This window comes from Hyalella azteca, unplaced genomic scaffold (assembly GCF_000764305.2).
Source record: "Hyalella azteca isolate HAZT.00-mixed unplaced genomic scaffold, Hazt_2.0.2 contig4588, whole genome shotgun sequence".
Lineage (NCBI taxonomy): Eukaryota > Metazoa > Arthropoda > Malacostraca > Amphipoda > Hyalellidae > Hyalella > Hyalella azteca.
Genome location: NW_025934801.1, coordinates 70,509 through 87,993, shown reverse-complemented (window position 1 = coordinate 87,993; position 17,485 = coordinate 70,509). Strand labels below are relative to the sequence as shown.

General features: G+C 40.9%; 1 protein-coding gene across 1 annotated transcript in view; it reads left to right on the top strand.

The window, feature by feature from the left end:
* The window catches only part of LOC108680737 (spondin-1), a 102,079-nt gene that overhangs the window by 45,701 nt on the left and 38,893 nt on the right, over nucleotides 1–17,485 (top strand). The window contains exons 3-9 of the mRNA XM_047880064.1: nucleotides 2,455–2,579; nucleotides 9,342–9,475; nucleotides 11,604–11,748; nucleotides 12,019–12,225; nucleotides 13,205–13,328; nucleotides 14,550–14,680; nucleotides 16,717–16,936. Coding sequence (XP_047736020.1) covers nucleotides 2,455–2,579; nucleotides 9,342–9,475; nucleotides 11,604–11,748; nucleotides 12,019–12,225; nucleotides 13,205–13,328; nucleotides 14,550–14,680; nucleotides 16,717–16,936 — 1,086 coding nt within the window. The remainder of the gene's footprint in view (nucleotides 1–2,454; nucleotides 2,580–9,341; nucleotides 9,476–11,603; nucleotides 11,749–12,018; nucleotides 12,226–13,204; nucleotides 13,329–14,549; nucleotides 14,681–16,716; nucleotides 16,937–17,485) is intronic.

Genomic DNA, 17,485 nt, shown 5'->3' with positions numbered 1-17,485 from the left:
ACACGGCGTTTCCGTGTACAATTATGTAATAAATTCAAATGGAAAATGGCAACATTCTTGCAAAGCAGAATGTAATTCTGTTTCCTTCTCTGACTCCATTTAAATTGAGTCATACATTGATTGCATTAGAGAAACTACCAAGTCAAATGGGATGGATAGCAATTCTGTAATTCTGTTATTGGCCAGCTAACATTTTGCATATTCCCTATAAGATGATAGACTTTAGTTCTATAAGCTCCAACTAATAGGCATTGTTTCCAGTAAAAATATTGACATCTAGTTCGCTCGTTACTTAATCTAGCTATTGTTGACGTTCGTTCTACACTTTAAAACACAAGAAGCTTAAGTATATAAGTCTCAACCTTACTGATCGAGCCTTTACTAGAACAACTCAAATACTGCAGGCGAGTGTGCAAATGATCTTAAAATGAATTTTACAGAAAATTTAATAAATAGTGGCCATTAATGGAGTGAATCTAAAAATGATAATGATCTTACACATCATTTGGAGGGACGTCAATACATTACTAGATTGCAATTTTAGAACAAACATATCACATATTTACTAGAATTTACTGTGCTAATTCAATGATAGATTTTTTATTACTATTTTTTACCCGCAAGAAAACAATTTTATGGCCAATTTATAAAGTCGTATAAAGTTTATGTCATATCTTGCTTTTTATTGATGTCATTTAAAACAGCAAACCTGGCTACCTGACATACTTCAGATGCGCAGTTTATTTGCAAATCATCCACTAGTCAAAACCAGAAATGTTCACCTGTAATGGTATAAAAACTCTAAATTAATAGGATTGAAGACCTTGTCGTTGACGTAAATAATTTCCTCGCCAAATCTTTAGTATGAAATCAGCGAGCTACAGGCGTCTCTTAATTGGCTCTAAGCTTCTATTGTTGTCGCATGCTGCCTGTTTACTGAGCGAGGCTCTGCTTTGTCTTCTTTGTTTGTCTTTTGTCTTTCAATGTTATTGTTTTGCGACGCTCTGCTTTGTCTTCTTTGTTTGTCTTTTGTCTTTCACTTTTCTTGTTTTGCAGCGCTGTGTTTTGTCTTCTACGTTTGTCTTTTGTCTTTCACTACTCTAGTTTTGCACGGCTGTGCTTTGTCTTCTTTGTTTGTCCTTTGTCTTTCACTTTTCTTGTTTTGCAACGCTGTTTTTTGTCTTCAACGTTTGTCTTTTGTCGTTCACTACTCTTGTTTTGCGAGGCTGCGCCTTGTCTTCTTTGTTTGTCTCTTGTCTTCCACTTCTCTTCTTTTGCGAGGCAGTGCTTTGTCTTCTTTGTTTGTCTTTTGCTTTGAACTTTCTGTGCTTTGCGACGCTGCGTTTGTCTTCTTGTTTATATTTTGTCTTAAGCTTTCCGTGCTTGTCGACGCTGCGCTTATTCTTCTTGTCTATATTTTGTCTTAAACTTTCCGTGTTTTGCGACGCTGCGCTTTGTCTTCTTTGTTTATCTTTTGCCTTAAACTTTCCGTGCTTTGCGACGCTGCGCTTATTCTTCTTGTCTATATTTTGTCTTAAACTTTCCGTGCTTTGCGACGCTGCGCTTTGTCTTCCTTGTTTATCTTTTGTCTTAAACTTTCCGTGCTTGGCGACGCTGCGCTTTGTCTTCTTGTTTATCTTTTGTCTTAAACTTTCCGTGTTTTGCGGCGCTGCGCTTTGTCTTCTTGTTTGTCGTCTTTTGTCAGCTCCTGCAGCGCCCCTGCCGTATTGCGGTTGTGATTGCAGGTCACCTATTTGCCTAACAGTTCCTAAGGAATAAAAAAAATACTAATTAATTCGCCATGTATTCATTAAGAACGTTTCGTAAAAACTTCATCATTAGCTAAAACATACGAGAATAGAAATCAAGTAAACTCAACGTTGAAATTAAAACTATACACGAATGAGATTATAACCTAAGTAACGAGAAAACGACAAGTGGAACATAAAAATCTATCGATTTATAATTTCAAGAGGATAAGAACTGTGCGTGTTCGTAAGACAGGGTTCCCCCTAAGAAATATGCGAACCAAAAGAGCTCGAAGAGTATCTTGAAATCACTCTCAGATACAGTCACGTCGCACTGTACAGCTTGAAGGCGCATAGCACGGTGGGAAGGCTTACAGAGTGGAAGATCCGAAAAAATTTAATCTTTTAAAATGGTTATTTAAATATATATCTCAATTGTTGTTATCTCTAACTTCATTGTCGTTTTCTCTATCGATAATATCGTTATCACTATCGCCAATATCGTTATCACTAATTATCTGATCTCTATTTCTATCATCACTATCTCTATTATCTCTATTTCTATCCTCACTATCTCTATTATCTCTATTTCCATTATCACTATCTCCATTATCTCTATTCATATCATCTCTATCTCCATTATCTCCATTCATATCATCACTATATCCACTATCTCCACTAATACAATCTCTCCCAACCCCCCCAGTGAGCCTGCAGGGCTGGCGCACGCACTACTCAGTGCAGAAGTTCACAGGGTTCATGTTGGTGGTGGACAGCGTCTCGTCAGCTTACCCCAGCATATATGGTCCCCAGAGCGTCGGAACCTTTCAGGTAACTGCCACCTGCTACACGTGCCTGCTACATGCGTCTGCTACACGCGTCAGCTACACGCGCCTGCTACATGCGTCTGCTACACGCGCCTGCTACACGCATCTGCTACACGCGTCTGCTACACGCGCCTGCTGCACGCGCCTGCTACATGCGCCTGCTACATGCGCCTGCTACACGCGCCTGCTGCACGCACCTGCTACACGCGTCTGCTACATGCGCCTGCTACACGCGCCTGCTACACGCGCCTGCTACACGTGCCTGCTACATGCGACTGCTACACGCGTCTGCTACACGCGTCTGCTACACGCGACTGCTACACGCACCTGCTACACGCGACTGCTACACGCGCGCCTGCTACATGCGCTTGCTACACGCGTCTGCTACACGCGCCTTGCTACACGCGTCTGCTACATGCGCCTGCTACATGCGCCTGCCTCTCGCGCCTGCTACACGCGCCTGCTACACGCGCCTGCTACACGCGTCTGCTACATGCGCCTGCTACACGCGCCTGCTACACGCGCCTGCCTCTCGCGCCTGCTACACGCGTCTGCTACATGCGCCTGCTACATGCGCCTGCTACATGCGCCTGCTACATGCGTCGTCTACATGTGCCTATAACATGCGGCTGCCAAACGCGACTGCCACACGCGACTGCCACACGCGCCAGCCACGCGCGCCTGCTTGACGCACACATGCTACACACGCGCCTGCCACACGCACCTGCCTCACGCGCCTGCTACACGCGCCTGCTACACGCGCCTGCTACACGCGCCTGCCTCTCGCGCCTGCTACACGCGTCTGCTACATGCGCCTGCTACATGCGCCTGCCTCTCGCATCTGCCACGCGCGCCGGCCACACGAACCTGCTACACGCACCTGCTACACGCACCTGCTACATATGCCTGCCACACGCGCCTGCCACACGCACCTGCTTCACGCACCTGCTACACATACCTGACACACGCGCCTGCCACACGCGCCTGCCACGCACGCCTGCCACACGCGCCTGCTACACGCACCTGCTTCACGCGCACCTGCTACACATTTAACGCTCGGTTAACTTGTTATTACTTATTCTACATAAAATATCTAAATGAGTTGCTACCTCCTGAATGGCGTACGATATGAATGAGAATTGTGTATAATAGCTAAAGAGATCAGGATAATGAGAACTTTGGGAACCAACGCAAGAAATGTATTTTCATTGTGTGCTCCTGAGATTTATTTTGAAATTCCGCTTAACGATTTCAATACGCGGCCTAGCTAATGGGATGCCATTCTCTCCGTATCCGCAGGTCTTGGGAACTTCGCCTTTCCTGGTAGTGATAGTTATTATTCCTGAACCTAATTTCGATCACTTTAAAACATAGATTTAATATCTTGCAGATATAGCTTATTAACCTTCATACTATCCCTTTCCATGCTGACCACTTTCCATGCTCATATGTTTACTGCCCCCTTCCATGCTCATATGTTTACTGTCCCTTTCCATGTTCACATGTTTACAACCCCCTTCCATGCTCATATGTTTACTGCCCCTTTCCATGTTCATATCTCATTCATCGTCACCTGCACTTGACGGATTCATTCATTTTGCTCGACGCTCGCATTCATTTTGGCTGCGCCGGTTTTTGAAGGTCTTTCATTTTTGCCAACAATCGCTCCTACTATTGCAGATTCTGAAAAAGTATTGTGTTCTTCTGAGGAAAATATCATAAGCCTCTTGCATAATTTGAATACTCCACGAGACTCGCGTGATGCAAGCCCTCCGAAAAGCTCAGTTTTTGACTGCTCAAATACAAAAACTTGGAAAACGATTTTTTGCGGAAATATAAAATTAAAAATTTTTATTTCAGTTCGTCAGCATGCGAAGAGACAAAAATTAGGAGGTGCCAGAATTTTAATTAATCACGTAGGTTTATGGAAAATAATTTATTGTGTCAACTTTTTAGAAGTGAAACTCGTGCATCTTATAGCGCAGCAGTCACTGATATGTAAGGGTCCATCACCAGACCCAGGGTCGCCAGCGATAAAAATCTCATCAATATCATAGGGAATTAAAAATATTGACTTTCAAGGATTTTTTCTAAAAAAAACCATTAGCGAGTTACCAGCGGAAATCATTTGCCAATTAGTGGACGCCGGGAAACCAGCCAATTACAAGTTTGGCAATTTCTTCAATATAACTCGTGTCCCAGATTCTACTGAAAAACAATGAACTTTGAAGCTAACATTTCAAAGTTTTTATTACAGTGCAAAAGTTTGGCTACTAATAGACTTCGAGACGCTTTTGTCTGTTCATTGGAATATATTGTCAGAGTCTCTTAGAAGCGATGACAATGGCAGTGTCTTCGTGTGGGATCCGGCGGTCAGTATCTGGCGGTTGGGTTCTGGTGGTTAGGATCTGGCGGTTGGAATCTGGTGGTTAGGTTTTGGCGGTTGGGTATCTGTCGGTTGGGATCTTGTGGTTGGAATCTGACGGTTGGGATCTGGCGGTTGGGATCAGGCGGTTAGGTTCTGGCGGTTAGGATCTGGTGGTTGGAATCTGACGGTTGGGATCTGGCGGTTGGGATCTGGCGGTTAGGATCTGGCGGTTGGGATCTGGCGGTTGGGATCAGGCGGTTAGGTTCTGGCGGTTAGGATCTGGCGGTTGGGTATCTGTCGGTTGGGATCTGGCGGTTTGGATCTGGTGGTTGGGTGGAGTTGAGTAAGGGAATAGAGTAAGAACGGAAATAAAATGGATATATATCACTTTGAATTCGATTTCACAATTAAAGAGTTCAATTTTATCTTAAAAGGTGCATATGCACAGAGAATTTAATAAAATAGTAGAGATGAACTCTGAATCCACTCTGTCTTTTCAATGGCTTCGTATTGTGATTTCATTTACCGTGGCAGGCTATTTTTCAATTGAGATGATTGGAATACACACACTTTTTCCTTCCAGTATTTGTTGTTTGATGGAAATGTTACGAGAATTAATGATTTGATTTTACTTTTTATATCAGGTGATCGAGTTGAATGGGGGTTGATGTTTTGATGAATCGAAAAAATGTTACCGTTGTAATTATTGCTTTCATCACAATCTTCTGAGTACACTTCATTATTTATAAAAAATATTGCTACTCGCGTCACGTCTCATGCAACATTGTAGCATCATAACACAATAATATTTCAATATTGTAGAATTACATTACATTACTTTACATTGTCACTCTGAATAGTTTGAGTCACAATTTTCAATCTCCCGTTCGTCGTATTTGCGGACTTTCTTCTTATACTTACATCTATTCATCATCATCGTTTTACACTTCTTCGAAATTATTCATTTTTTTAGCGCATTTTCTCATTCATGGAAAAAATGCACTATTGTGCTCGCCATGTCCGTCTGTCTGTCTGTCCGTCCGTGTGTCCATCCGTCCGTGACCTCAAGTTTTCGTCGACGAGAAAATGCGCTCTCTGTCACTCACTGCAGTGAGTACTGAGTTATATTTTTTTATTCGTCACTTCGTTGAAAATCTTAATGGATTCAAATATTCATTATGTTTATCGTCCCCATAGATGTGCTGGTCTTATTGCAAGTACTGTTATTAGAACGCATGGGCGTCAAACAACTTCGTCGACAATCTGTCGATGTTATTTGATCACAAACCCGAGTCTTGCTCCAATGGAAGTCCAATTCCGAATAAATGAACGGGATTCTTGAAGGGCTTCCGAAATACGACTCTCCAAATCAATCAGAAATTTTGCCCCGACCTTGAGGAAAATCTTCAGATGATCATTACAGGCCAGCGATCAGCAGTCCATCATTTTCTGCGGGATCTAAAGCTCTCGTACTACGTCTTGTGGCTGTCCTTATAAGAGAGAGAGAGCCTCATTGAAATATTGAATAGACTTCGTCACTCAATGCTCAGTTATGTTTGGAGAGCGGATGTATTGATATACTGAATAAACTTCTTCATCACTCCATGCTCAGTCATGTTTGGAGAGCGGATGTGTTGATATACTGAATAAACTTCTTCATCACTCCATGCTCGGCCATGTTTGGAGAGCGGATGTGTTGATATACTGAATAAACTTCTTCATCACTCCATGCTCAGTCATGTTTGGAGAGCGGATGTGACTGAATAAACTTCTTCGTCACTCCATGCTCGGCCATGTTTGGAGAGCGGATGTGTTGATATACTGAATAAACTTCTTCGTCACTCCATGCTCGGTCATGTCTGGCGAGCTCACCATGTCTTCCGACAAATTGAAGTGTTGTGCCTGTAACTTTGAAGTCCATAACTATAAAGTTTGCCGCTCTGAAGTGTGCAACTATGAAGTTTGCAAATTTAAAATACGTACTGTTGAGTCTGTAACTTTAAAGCCTTAAATTCTGATGTCTGCAACTGTAAATTCTGCAACTGCTTATTGTCCAACTTTGCATTCTGCATCTGTGGAGTCTGCAACGGTGGAGTCAGTAACTTTGAAGTCTGCTACTGTGGAGTCCGCAATTGTGGATTCTGCTACTGAGAAGTCTGCAACTGTGGAGTCTGCAATTGCGGAGTCCGCAATTGTGGATTCTGCAATTGTGGAGTCTGCAATTGAGAAGTTTGCAACTGTGGAGTCTGCAATTGCGGAGTCCGCAATTGTGGATTCTGCAATTTTGGAGTCTGCAAATGAGAAGTTTGCAACTGAGAAGTTTACAACTGAGAAGTCTGCAACTTTGAAGTCTTCAACTGAGAAAATGAACCTTACATGAAAATGTGCCATAATATTCCCAAAATAGAGAGATATATTCGTGAAAAGCTTTTTTAGGAAAATTATGTTCGTGAACATTTGTTTTCGTTTTCATAACTCATTGTGCCTAAATGAATTTTAAGCTAGTCTCACAAACAGATTTTCATTTTACAAAATGAAAAAAAAATTTCATTTCAAAAGGACGCGTAGCTGACACCTCATGTATAATTTTTTAAACTAATTTTTATTGTTTCCTATATCATCAAGTGACTGTGTTTGAGTTGGAATTGTGTATGAAATTTTTTCACATTTACCACCATGTAAATATTTTCAATAAACCAAAGAAAAGCAAAAACAAAAGACAAAATCGAAAAATTTTTCTTAGCATCATTAAACAATTACTTTCAATCGAATATATGGAGTTTGCTATTGAATATATTCGAAGAAGTGAGAATATTCATCATTATTTACTAACACCCATTCCCCGCATGTGTCGAAGGAATTTTTGCGGAAGACTCCCATGACAAAAGCCTCTTATATTCTGTAGGAATATTTTAGGACGGCAGGCACTCGAGCGCTGCTCGCTCATCGATAAACCGTTGACGAGGTGCCCTGAAGACTTCATGCCTAGACCGGCGTATAGACCTAGGCGTATTGTGGATACTGAGCGTCTACGCCTTAATTAGGTCTACGTTTGCTGACTTATGAAAACAAGGCCCATATGAACGTTTGCGTTCATATCGGCGTTTGCTGACTTATGAAAATAAGGCCTATATGAACGTTTGCGTTCATATCGGCGTTTGCTGACTTATGAAAACAAGGCCTATATGAACGCCAAACTATGCAGCACGTTTGTTGTGAAGGCCAGACAATTGCATGTGCAAAATACTACATCCCGGTGCTGTTTGTTAAGAGAGAGCAGGGAGACGTGAATATATAAGTTATGACATCGCAGCACTGACATGTTATCGACAGTAATTCAATGAAGATAGATTCATAAGCCAAGGGCTTTATAATTAGTAATGGAATTCAACGGACAGTGGGATACTCAGCTACTAAATATTATATCTTCACGAACAAAGTCGAATGTGTTGCACATGTAACGGAATGTGTTAAATTGTCTTGGATTAAAGGAATTATCTTGGAAGATCGCCAGTAAATATTATGAAACATTATTGCACTCAGCAACATACCACGGGTGACATTATTTAAAAAACATAATATCACATTGCTTATCATCGTTTAATGTTCTCAACCGTGAAATTAAATAGTCAAACTTATTCACTAATTTGATCATTGAACCCAAAATATATTTTTTGTTCTCGACCTCCATTTGACGGTCCTAAACTTCAGGCTATAACTACCTGCCCTCTCCCTCCGTCCTCAAAAACTAATCTATTCCACAAATGAGGCAGTTTCATTATTGGCTCATTTTCTTCCGGTGGGCGTGAATAGATTTCTGTACACTGAGACTTGCTATAATAATCAATCGGTTCACTCTTAAGACATTGAGAGTTTAAAAATATTGAGGTCGACATGATATTGAGGCACTTAGCTTTAACGCATTATTCGTCTGATAAAAATACACTTAGCGGCGAGCTTAACAGTCCACTTTTTATACTGTATGACTCGGTTTTTGTGAATTGAAACAATTTTTGGCTAAAAAACGTAAAAGCGGCACATTTTACTATCCTATACTACACTATACTACATATACTAAACTATACTATACCATACTGTAATACATTTACAATGTTATACTATACTATAGTATACTATAGTATACTATACTATACTATACTATACTATACTATACTATACTATACTATACTATACTATACTATACTATACTATACTATACTATACTATACTACACTACACTATACTATACTATACTACACTACACTATACTATACTATACTATACTAAACTATACCAAAATATGCTATATTACTTCTCTTGCAACGGGCCTATTTTACCCGCGCCTCACTGCAGTACAGAAGCCCTACATGTTAACCACATGCTCACGTCTTCCCTCAGCTGTACGGGGACGTGCTAACCATGCACTCTGACGACTGCCCTAACGCTGTCGTCCACACGTCCAGCTCCCCCAAGAGCGAAGTCCAGGTCCTCTGGACCGCCCCGCCCGCGGGGTCTGGATGCGTCAGGTTCAGGTGAGCTTCGTGTTTCGTGGTCCAGTTAAGTTCTTTTATCGGGACCACATCTGGACACAATAATTCTGAATCTCATAACCGAATTACATAGATGGACATTTATTACTGAGCCTCACAGGTCGAAGTATGGTTTCGTTTCTGAAATCGCGCTCCAAGTAAGCGGTCTGTTAAGAACTTGGTTGGTTTCTTAAATCGTGCTCAAAGACAACCGACTAACCAGAATCGTCCGTAGTATTACCGATTTCAACATTACCTGGGCCATGATTTCTCTCTCACTTAACGTCGAGTTTTCAAATCTCCTGGATGTCAGATTCTTCGTTCAAAACTTTGACCTCCATTGTGACTAATTTATTATGGACCTAAATCAAACAGAGCATTCACAATTTACCTTACGGTTTACCTGTTAATGTTGCAGATGAGCCATAAACCGACATTTTAGCATTTTAGATCATATTTTTCGCACGCAGTTCAACAGGTTATGTAAGTAACAACACCTACTTTTCAGCAAGGTACTTGATCCCTCGAAATTACAGTGCACTGTTTCATGATATCCACTACACCTCTAATTTAAAGATTTCTATCGCGTGGAACACCTTGTATGATTTTATGAGTGCATTCAGTTCCACATGAAGTAGTTCACTCCAATCACACAGGAGAACTTATAGAATGCATCATTTATATCTCGTCTCTGTTTGCACATACTGCGTAAATATTAAAAAAAACAATACAGTTCAAAACTCCTAATACGCTTGCAGTTTGGATCACCCCTTGCACCATTGATTAATTTGATTCATTTAACCTCAAAAGACTTGCAGTTCGAATCGACCTGACCAAGTGCAATTTTAATTATTCTTGGAAACAGAAGTTCCAAGTTCCAATATTCAAATATTTCAACCAATTGGCCAAAATATTTACGTTTTCAATCATTTTAAACACCCGCTTTGAAGAGAATCTCAAACCATTACTCTAATCTTAAATTAGATTCTCAAATGAAATAAATAGATGAATAAGAATATGAATATAAAGAAATGAATAACATCAATAAATAGTATCAAAAACCTAAATTTGTGAATCATTGTTTTTTAACAAACCATTTTTGGCAAATCGTCATTGCTTTCAATAACGCATCTTAGGAATTTTAATGCTTTCAAACATCTGCTATGAAGATCATTTCAATTCACTGCAGTTCCTAACTTTAGCGGAAGTCTCGCATATTATACGCCCGATGAGTACCCTGCTTCAAGGCCGCGGCGGTAGCGCCATCATTTTCGTGATTAATTTAAAGGCCATTGATTAATAGTGAGCTGGCTGGGAGATTATTAAAGCGTCATAGCAGCGGTGTAAACCTCCTAACTTGGCCGCAGTGAGCCATAAAACTGAGATGCCACAGCTGCGCCACTAACTGCCAAGCCGCTCCAAATGCCGGTCTTGTCTGAGCTGCTCACTCCAGCCTGGCTATAGAGTCCCTAGTCTGGCACACGAAATAATTTTATAGGCGCTTTATTATAAGTAATCAAATTCAATGGACAATTAGATAAGGAATATTATATCTTAAAACGTCACATCAATGGTACTCCAGCTATTGAGGGTGTGGCCGAATATCGAAACTATCATGGAAACCATGAATTTAATGATACATTCTTCCACGCAGCAATATATCACGGGTGACAGTATTTAAAGAGACCAGAGCATCATATCATATCACATTTCATCAAATCAACATCAATAACTCATAATGTAATCTAGCAAGACCAGGAAACTTGAACTCAAAACAAAAGTTCAAGGAAGTCTAGATTCGGAGGAGCTAGGAGACACTTGACTGCATCACAATAATTAATGCCAGGATAATTGCTACCAAAAAGCAATTGTGAAGCAAATATATGGATTGCTAGAAGATCCTAGCTGTCAGTAAATGTAACAGCTTCTCACCTTACAACCACCTTTTCAGTGCAATGGTGTAGGGGAGCTGCACAGTATAGATTTCTCCAACGTCCTATTACTATGTAAATCATCACCATGCCAGCTCATCATTAATATTAGTGATGATTGCGCTATAACCAGAGCGATGGTGCAGGAGAGTCGGGAGGTGTGGTATTATCCATATTAATGATGACTGCACTATACCCAGAGCGATGGTGCAGGAGAGTCGGGAGGTGTGGTATATGGACGACGGTGAGCTGACGAAGGAGCTATGCGAGGAGGTGCAGCAAACCTTCGATCTGCAGCCTGAGGCCATCCTCGACTGCTGTGCCTGTGATGAGGCCAAGTATGAGGTAGTCGCCAACATAAAATTATACTTACCATTTATTAAGTGAAATCATCTATATCGGATTTGCATCATAAGATATCATGCGATGCGTCTATGAGAGTGAGCGTTGTTTGATGATAGTATGTTACGAAGTTACTTTAAGTTCCTTATAACAAGTTTACTGTGAAAATGTTAGGAACTGTACATTTTTAGTCCAAAAAACTTGAACATTCATACTTATATTGAAATCTATAGCCATGAGCATTAATAGCCCCCATCATCATTGTTCCCTCAGGTGACATTCGAGGGCCTTTGGTCCCGGCAGACGCACCCCAAAGACTTCCCCGCCAACGAGTGGTTGACGCATTTCTCGGACATCATCGGAGCGTCGCACTCTGACGACTACCGCGTATGGGAGTACGGCGGCTACGCCTCCGACGGCCTGCGTCAGGTGGCAGAGTGGGGCTCCACCAGGACCCTGGAGAGCGAACTCAAAAGACAGGTGATCTCAGCGGGGTTTAGTGGGCTTAGAACTACTTGAGGAGGATTGAAAGTTCGCGTGAGCTGGATGATGTCTAAGTCTGCGTGAGCTGGATTATGTAAAATCCACAGGGTTATGGCATAACTGGAGACACCTAAAACCGAGCTGGCAAGTCAGTCGAGCTTTGTCAGAACATAGGAATTTGAAACGAGGCTCGGAGTAAACGCCAGAGTGTAAAGTGAGCCCGAAAAGGTCCAAACTCTATCGTGTTATGGATGGCAGTGAATGGAGAGTTAAAGAGAACTGATGAGTGCTTTATTGAAGTGAAGTGAAGTGGAGATAGGAGTGAAGACTTGAATATTCAGTGAATCTTAACATGGAGTTGGTTGAAGTGCAGGCAGGATACAGTAAATTTTAAGACCTTTGGGAGGTATAGAGGAAAGATGAGTTAGAGAGACGACTATGTTGTGCTGAGAGGCTCATAAGGTGAGTGGAAGTTTTGATACAAGGTGAATGCTGGAAGATTGTTGAGCTAAGCTGAGGTTTAATGTGGTTAAGTTTTGGGTTGAACCAGAGATCGGCGAAGTAGCCGATAGCGATCCTTGAACGTCGAAGAAAGAACTCAACGGCGCTGATTAATTTATGAGGTCAGAAGTGTGTTGATTAAGGAAAGCAGTAAAAATTTCTTTTATGATTACATCTACAAGCCACTACATCTATTTTTATCCTATATCAGTGAAGACTGCCTCTTCTTTTAATGTATGACTTGAAATATTTAATTTTAAAACAACATTAGTCGTTTTATCTGAACAAATGCTTTTCAGTATTGTCATCAAACAAGTGATTGTTGGCTTTACATTTTTTCATTTACTTACAAGCGGAAGGCGTGGATTAAAATAAAAATATAAAATGAAATGGTCGTCGGCTCAAAAAGCCGACGTCCTTGGCCGTCGTGTTGAAGATTCTCCTAAGTTTAAAACAAACTTTTCTAATTCTTTAGAGTGACCACATCCGCACCATCATCAAAGCTCGGGGTTTATGGTATCCTAACGTCAACGGCAAAACATTCGCGGTCTTCAGAGTCGACAACAAACACCATCTCATGTCACTCGTGTCCATGTTGGGTGAGTTCGACATGGTGACAACTACCAACCACGTAAACCTAACGTACAGTAAGTATTTTTAGTGCGTTTTCCCAAAAGAAATTCCGAGCGTACAGTCGGGCATATTTAGGGAATGTTCTTGCGTGGATAGATTTAAAATTTGCTTCTGGTCACATGGATGGAACTACTTACTTCGTCTCCAACTTGCTAGATTGAAAGAGGAATTTTGCTACATAAATAGCATTTTAGTTAATTAAGGCTGCAAATTTCATTTCACAAGGATGTAATTAAGAATTGAATGCCACTGGCTTACACAATAAGAGTGCGAATTGAGTATATTATTTCTGTTATTTATTTATATGCAATGTATCATTTGAATAAATTTAGAAACAATTATTGAGTCTGCACAATAATATTTTGCTCTATGCATTAATGAACTTTAAAATCATTTCATATCAATCCGTTTTTGATAATTTAATTATATTATCGAAATAAATGAAAATATTTTAGATTGTAATGCAAGATTAGGAATGCATGACCAGGGCCTATACTTTCAAAAAAAAGTTAAGAGATCGTAAGTTCATCCGCCAATCATTGACGGCCTTTCAAGCAAAATCCTCCAATCATAGACCAGAAAATAGAGCGTAAATACTTACGTTCACTTAGCCAGTTTTGAAAGTATGGCCTCTCAGCAGTGGAGGGCCAGCAATGCATGACCAGCAATGCATGACAAGGATCAGGTAAACAAAATGTTTACATGCCCGCAATGTATCGCAATGCCCTCCATAGGTACCACAAAACGGTACCTGTGGAGATAATACCCCGAATCGCAATTCCCACAGGTATCATAATAGGTCAGTAATGCCCCGTACCACCGTCTCCCCACAACTTCCCCAACACGGACCATAACGCCCCGTATCGCAGTCCCCCAATAAGTCCCCAACACGGACCATAATGCCCCGTATCGCAGTCCCCCACAAAAGGTCCCCAACACGGACCATATTGCCCCGTATCGCAGTCCCCCACAAANAGCGACTCATGGAACGTCACTTTTATCTTTCTGACGAATACCATTAATGGCTGACTGATGTTAAGATGAAGAACTGTCTCTTATACACATCTAGATGTGTATAAGAGACAGCCTCCACACAGGTCCCCAACACGGACCATAATGCCCCGTATCGCAGTCCCCCACACAGGTCCCCAACACGGACCATAATATCCCGTATCGCAATATTGCAGGACCGTCCCCCGACTGGATAGTGGGCGTGTCGGCAATGGAGCTCTGCCTCAAGAACTGCTCGTGGGTGGGACAGAAAACCATCAACCTTTATCCCTGGGACGCAGGGACGGACTCCGGCGTCACCTACATGGTTGGTTCGCAGAATGATTGTTATATCCATGTGGATTAAGTGCCCGTGATTGTATAGTATATTCTATATGGACTAACTGTCTATTATTGGATAATATTCGTATAGAATACCTATAATATGAGTGTAAACCACCAAGTGCTTGATTTGTACCCCATGAGGCTGCCAATTAACAAGGTTTTATTATTGATGTTATTGTCATACACACACCGTCAGCCATAATTAATAACAAATACTAAGATGCAATACTCAATCAATTAAGTGCAACTCGAAATTTACTGTAGGACACCAACAACCGAAGCCTAGGGAATTGCCGCCGCGTGATGTGATGTTTGGCGAGTGTTATTATTTTTTCAGTTCCAAATGTTCTTTGCTGATAATAAAGGACCTCCACTTGGTAATCTTGAGACTAAATAAATTGTCACATTAATTAAATTAAACTGCCTATAAGTTGCAGGCACGCCGTTAGTTATGACGCAAGTTTTGGACTGTTTTGTTTGATTTTTATTTTATATGTTGAAGCTGGGTATCTTTTAGAAAATTTTTATTTAAAGAACGAGTTTTCCGTAACTCGGTAAATACGAACGCTCTTGGGCTGATCCATTGCCGGTACTTGACGACCCTCGACGCGGAGATGAAATAATATTTATATCAGGACATAAATATAAATATCATATAAATATTATATCAACATAAGTATCATAAAAATAATATTTATGTTTATGCTATAGGGCCTTCCTATAGAAAGTTTCTTCATTGGGTATTAAAATTTCAATTTTGGGGTATAATAATTTCAGGAATAAAACCGCATTTTACGAGAAATCATTAAAAATCCGTATCATTTCTGTACATTTGATCTTCAAAACGCCTCTTTGCATTTAACCCTAAAAAAATTTACCAAGATTTTAACCTGAAGTTTGGCATTTCTAAAGTGATTCAAAATAAAATTTCACGGAAGTTTTCCCAGTTCGATTCTTATTGCACAGCAGGTAATGTCTAGAGAGTTTTTACGAAACGAGCTTCTTGAATTCCGTGAACAAGAAGCGCCTGTGAGCAAAGTCCTGGAACTTCCTTGATCGCCAGAGAAGCGCCGAGAAGGAAATCGCGGCCGCCTTCCTTCTCATTAAGCGATCTTTAACGACTTCCGTCCTAAATCTACGTAGGAGTTAGCAGCGTCTTAATGTACAAAATACTGCTTTTTTAGAACTACGCTCTGTAATTACGATATTTCTTTCCATATTACGGACTGCAGACAGAAATAAATCACGGCAAAACATTCACGAGCCGTGAATGCTTTGCTCCATCCCTATATAATTGTTAATTCATAATCTTTCCTTTTCAGCGCTATAGACTCTAAATCTTGTTTCACGGTATAGAGGATAAGAGTTCAATTTGTATTAATTGATGGAATGCATTGGATTTTTAACTGTTTGTGATCATCTTCATAATGTATCCATAACAGTAAAACTTCGTTTAGGCAAAGCCGATATTTTCATGTCGCTATTGGTGCTGTAGATTAATTACTCTTATTTTCGGAATACGGGATTACGAGGCTATAATCATAATAGTTAGCAATTAAAATGTATAAAAAACTTGTATGATCTTCCGTAACGTTATTTTGCCCATGTTTCGGCTCGTGATCATGAACAAAAATATTCGCTTGCCAGCAGAAGTTAAACTATTATAATATTTTATCAATTTCTATTTTCAGTAATTATTAAATTGAATATTATAGATGATGTGTAGAACGACCCGATATGTAAAGTCACTGGAACCATGAAATGTGTTATTGCAAAATCAGATAACAATTGGTTATTCTTTCCATCATTCCGATTAATGGCCCATAAAACACGGGCATTTGAGACGGTGTATCACAAAGTCGTTTAGACCAAAGAACCAACTTCAAAAAATCATCAAGCGATGGATTCATTGCTTTATCTCGTTTGTTATATTTCGCTGCTATGAATAAATCTTGTTATGTTAGTCATAATAGTCGATACTTGTCAAATTTCTGACATGACTGTATTTTCTATCGTCAGTCCGCGAACCAGGCGACAATCCCAAGACAGCGAATTACCAAAATCACCAACAGTTACCCTAACGACGAGCAATCTCCTTTTTACGAGCCCCGTGGCCTCCCCATGAAGCCGCTCGCTCGACTCACCATCACCCGCCAGAGGGTCTACGAAAAGTCCTGCTCCGACACAGGCATTAGCGACGAGGACTCGCTGCCGGACTCCGACGAGGACGCCCTCCGACGTGAGTAGTGGGAGTGGTGGAGGGTGGGGAGGTGGAGGAAAATGCTGCTGGACTCCGACGAAGACGCCCTCCGACGTGAGTAGTGGGAGTCGTGGAGGGTGGGGAGGTTGAGGAAAATGCTGCAGCAGTCTGACCACTACGACATGCAACCGACGTGAGTAGTGGGAAGGTTGTAGTGGTTGGGGTTTGGGGGATGGCTGGGGGAAAATGCTGATGAAACAGGTGTTCTGGCAATAATTACGTAGCCTTTTGGTACAACCAGTGCATTAGTTATTGTGGTGGTGGTGGATATGAATAACGTTCAGTAATTACAAGCGATGTGCGCATTGGATGAGTAAGTGCTTTCGTATTTTATATTGTATTTGATTTTACTCACTGACGTGAGTCTTCAACAGATTGATGGTGTGAGTTTTACACTGTCTGTGAGCTGTTCAGGAGATCGTCTCAATAAGAGCACTTGCTTGGTGGGCGTTGATATGAGCTTCCACCGATGCAGTTTCGTATTCTCTTTACGTTTACAAAGCGACTCATGGAACGTCACTTTTATCT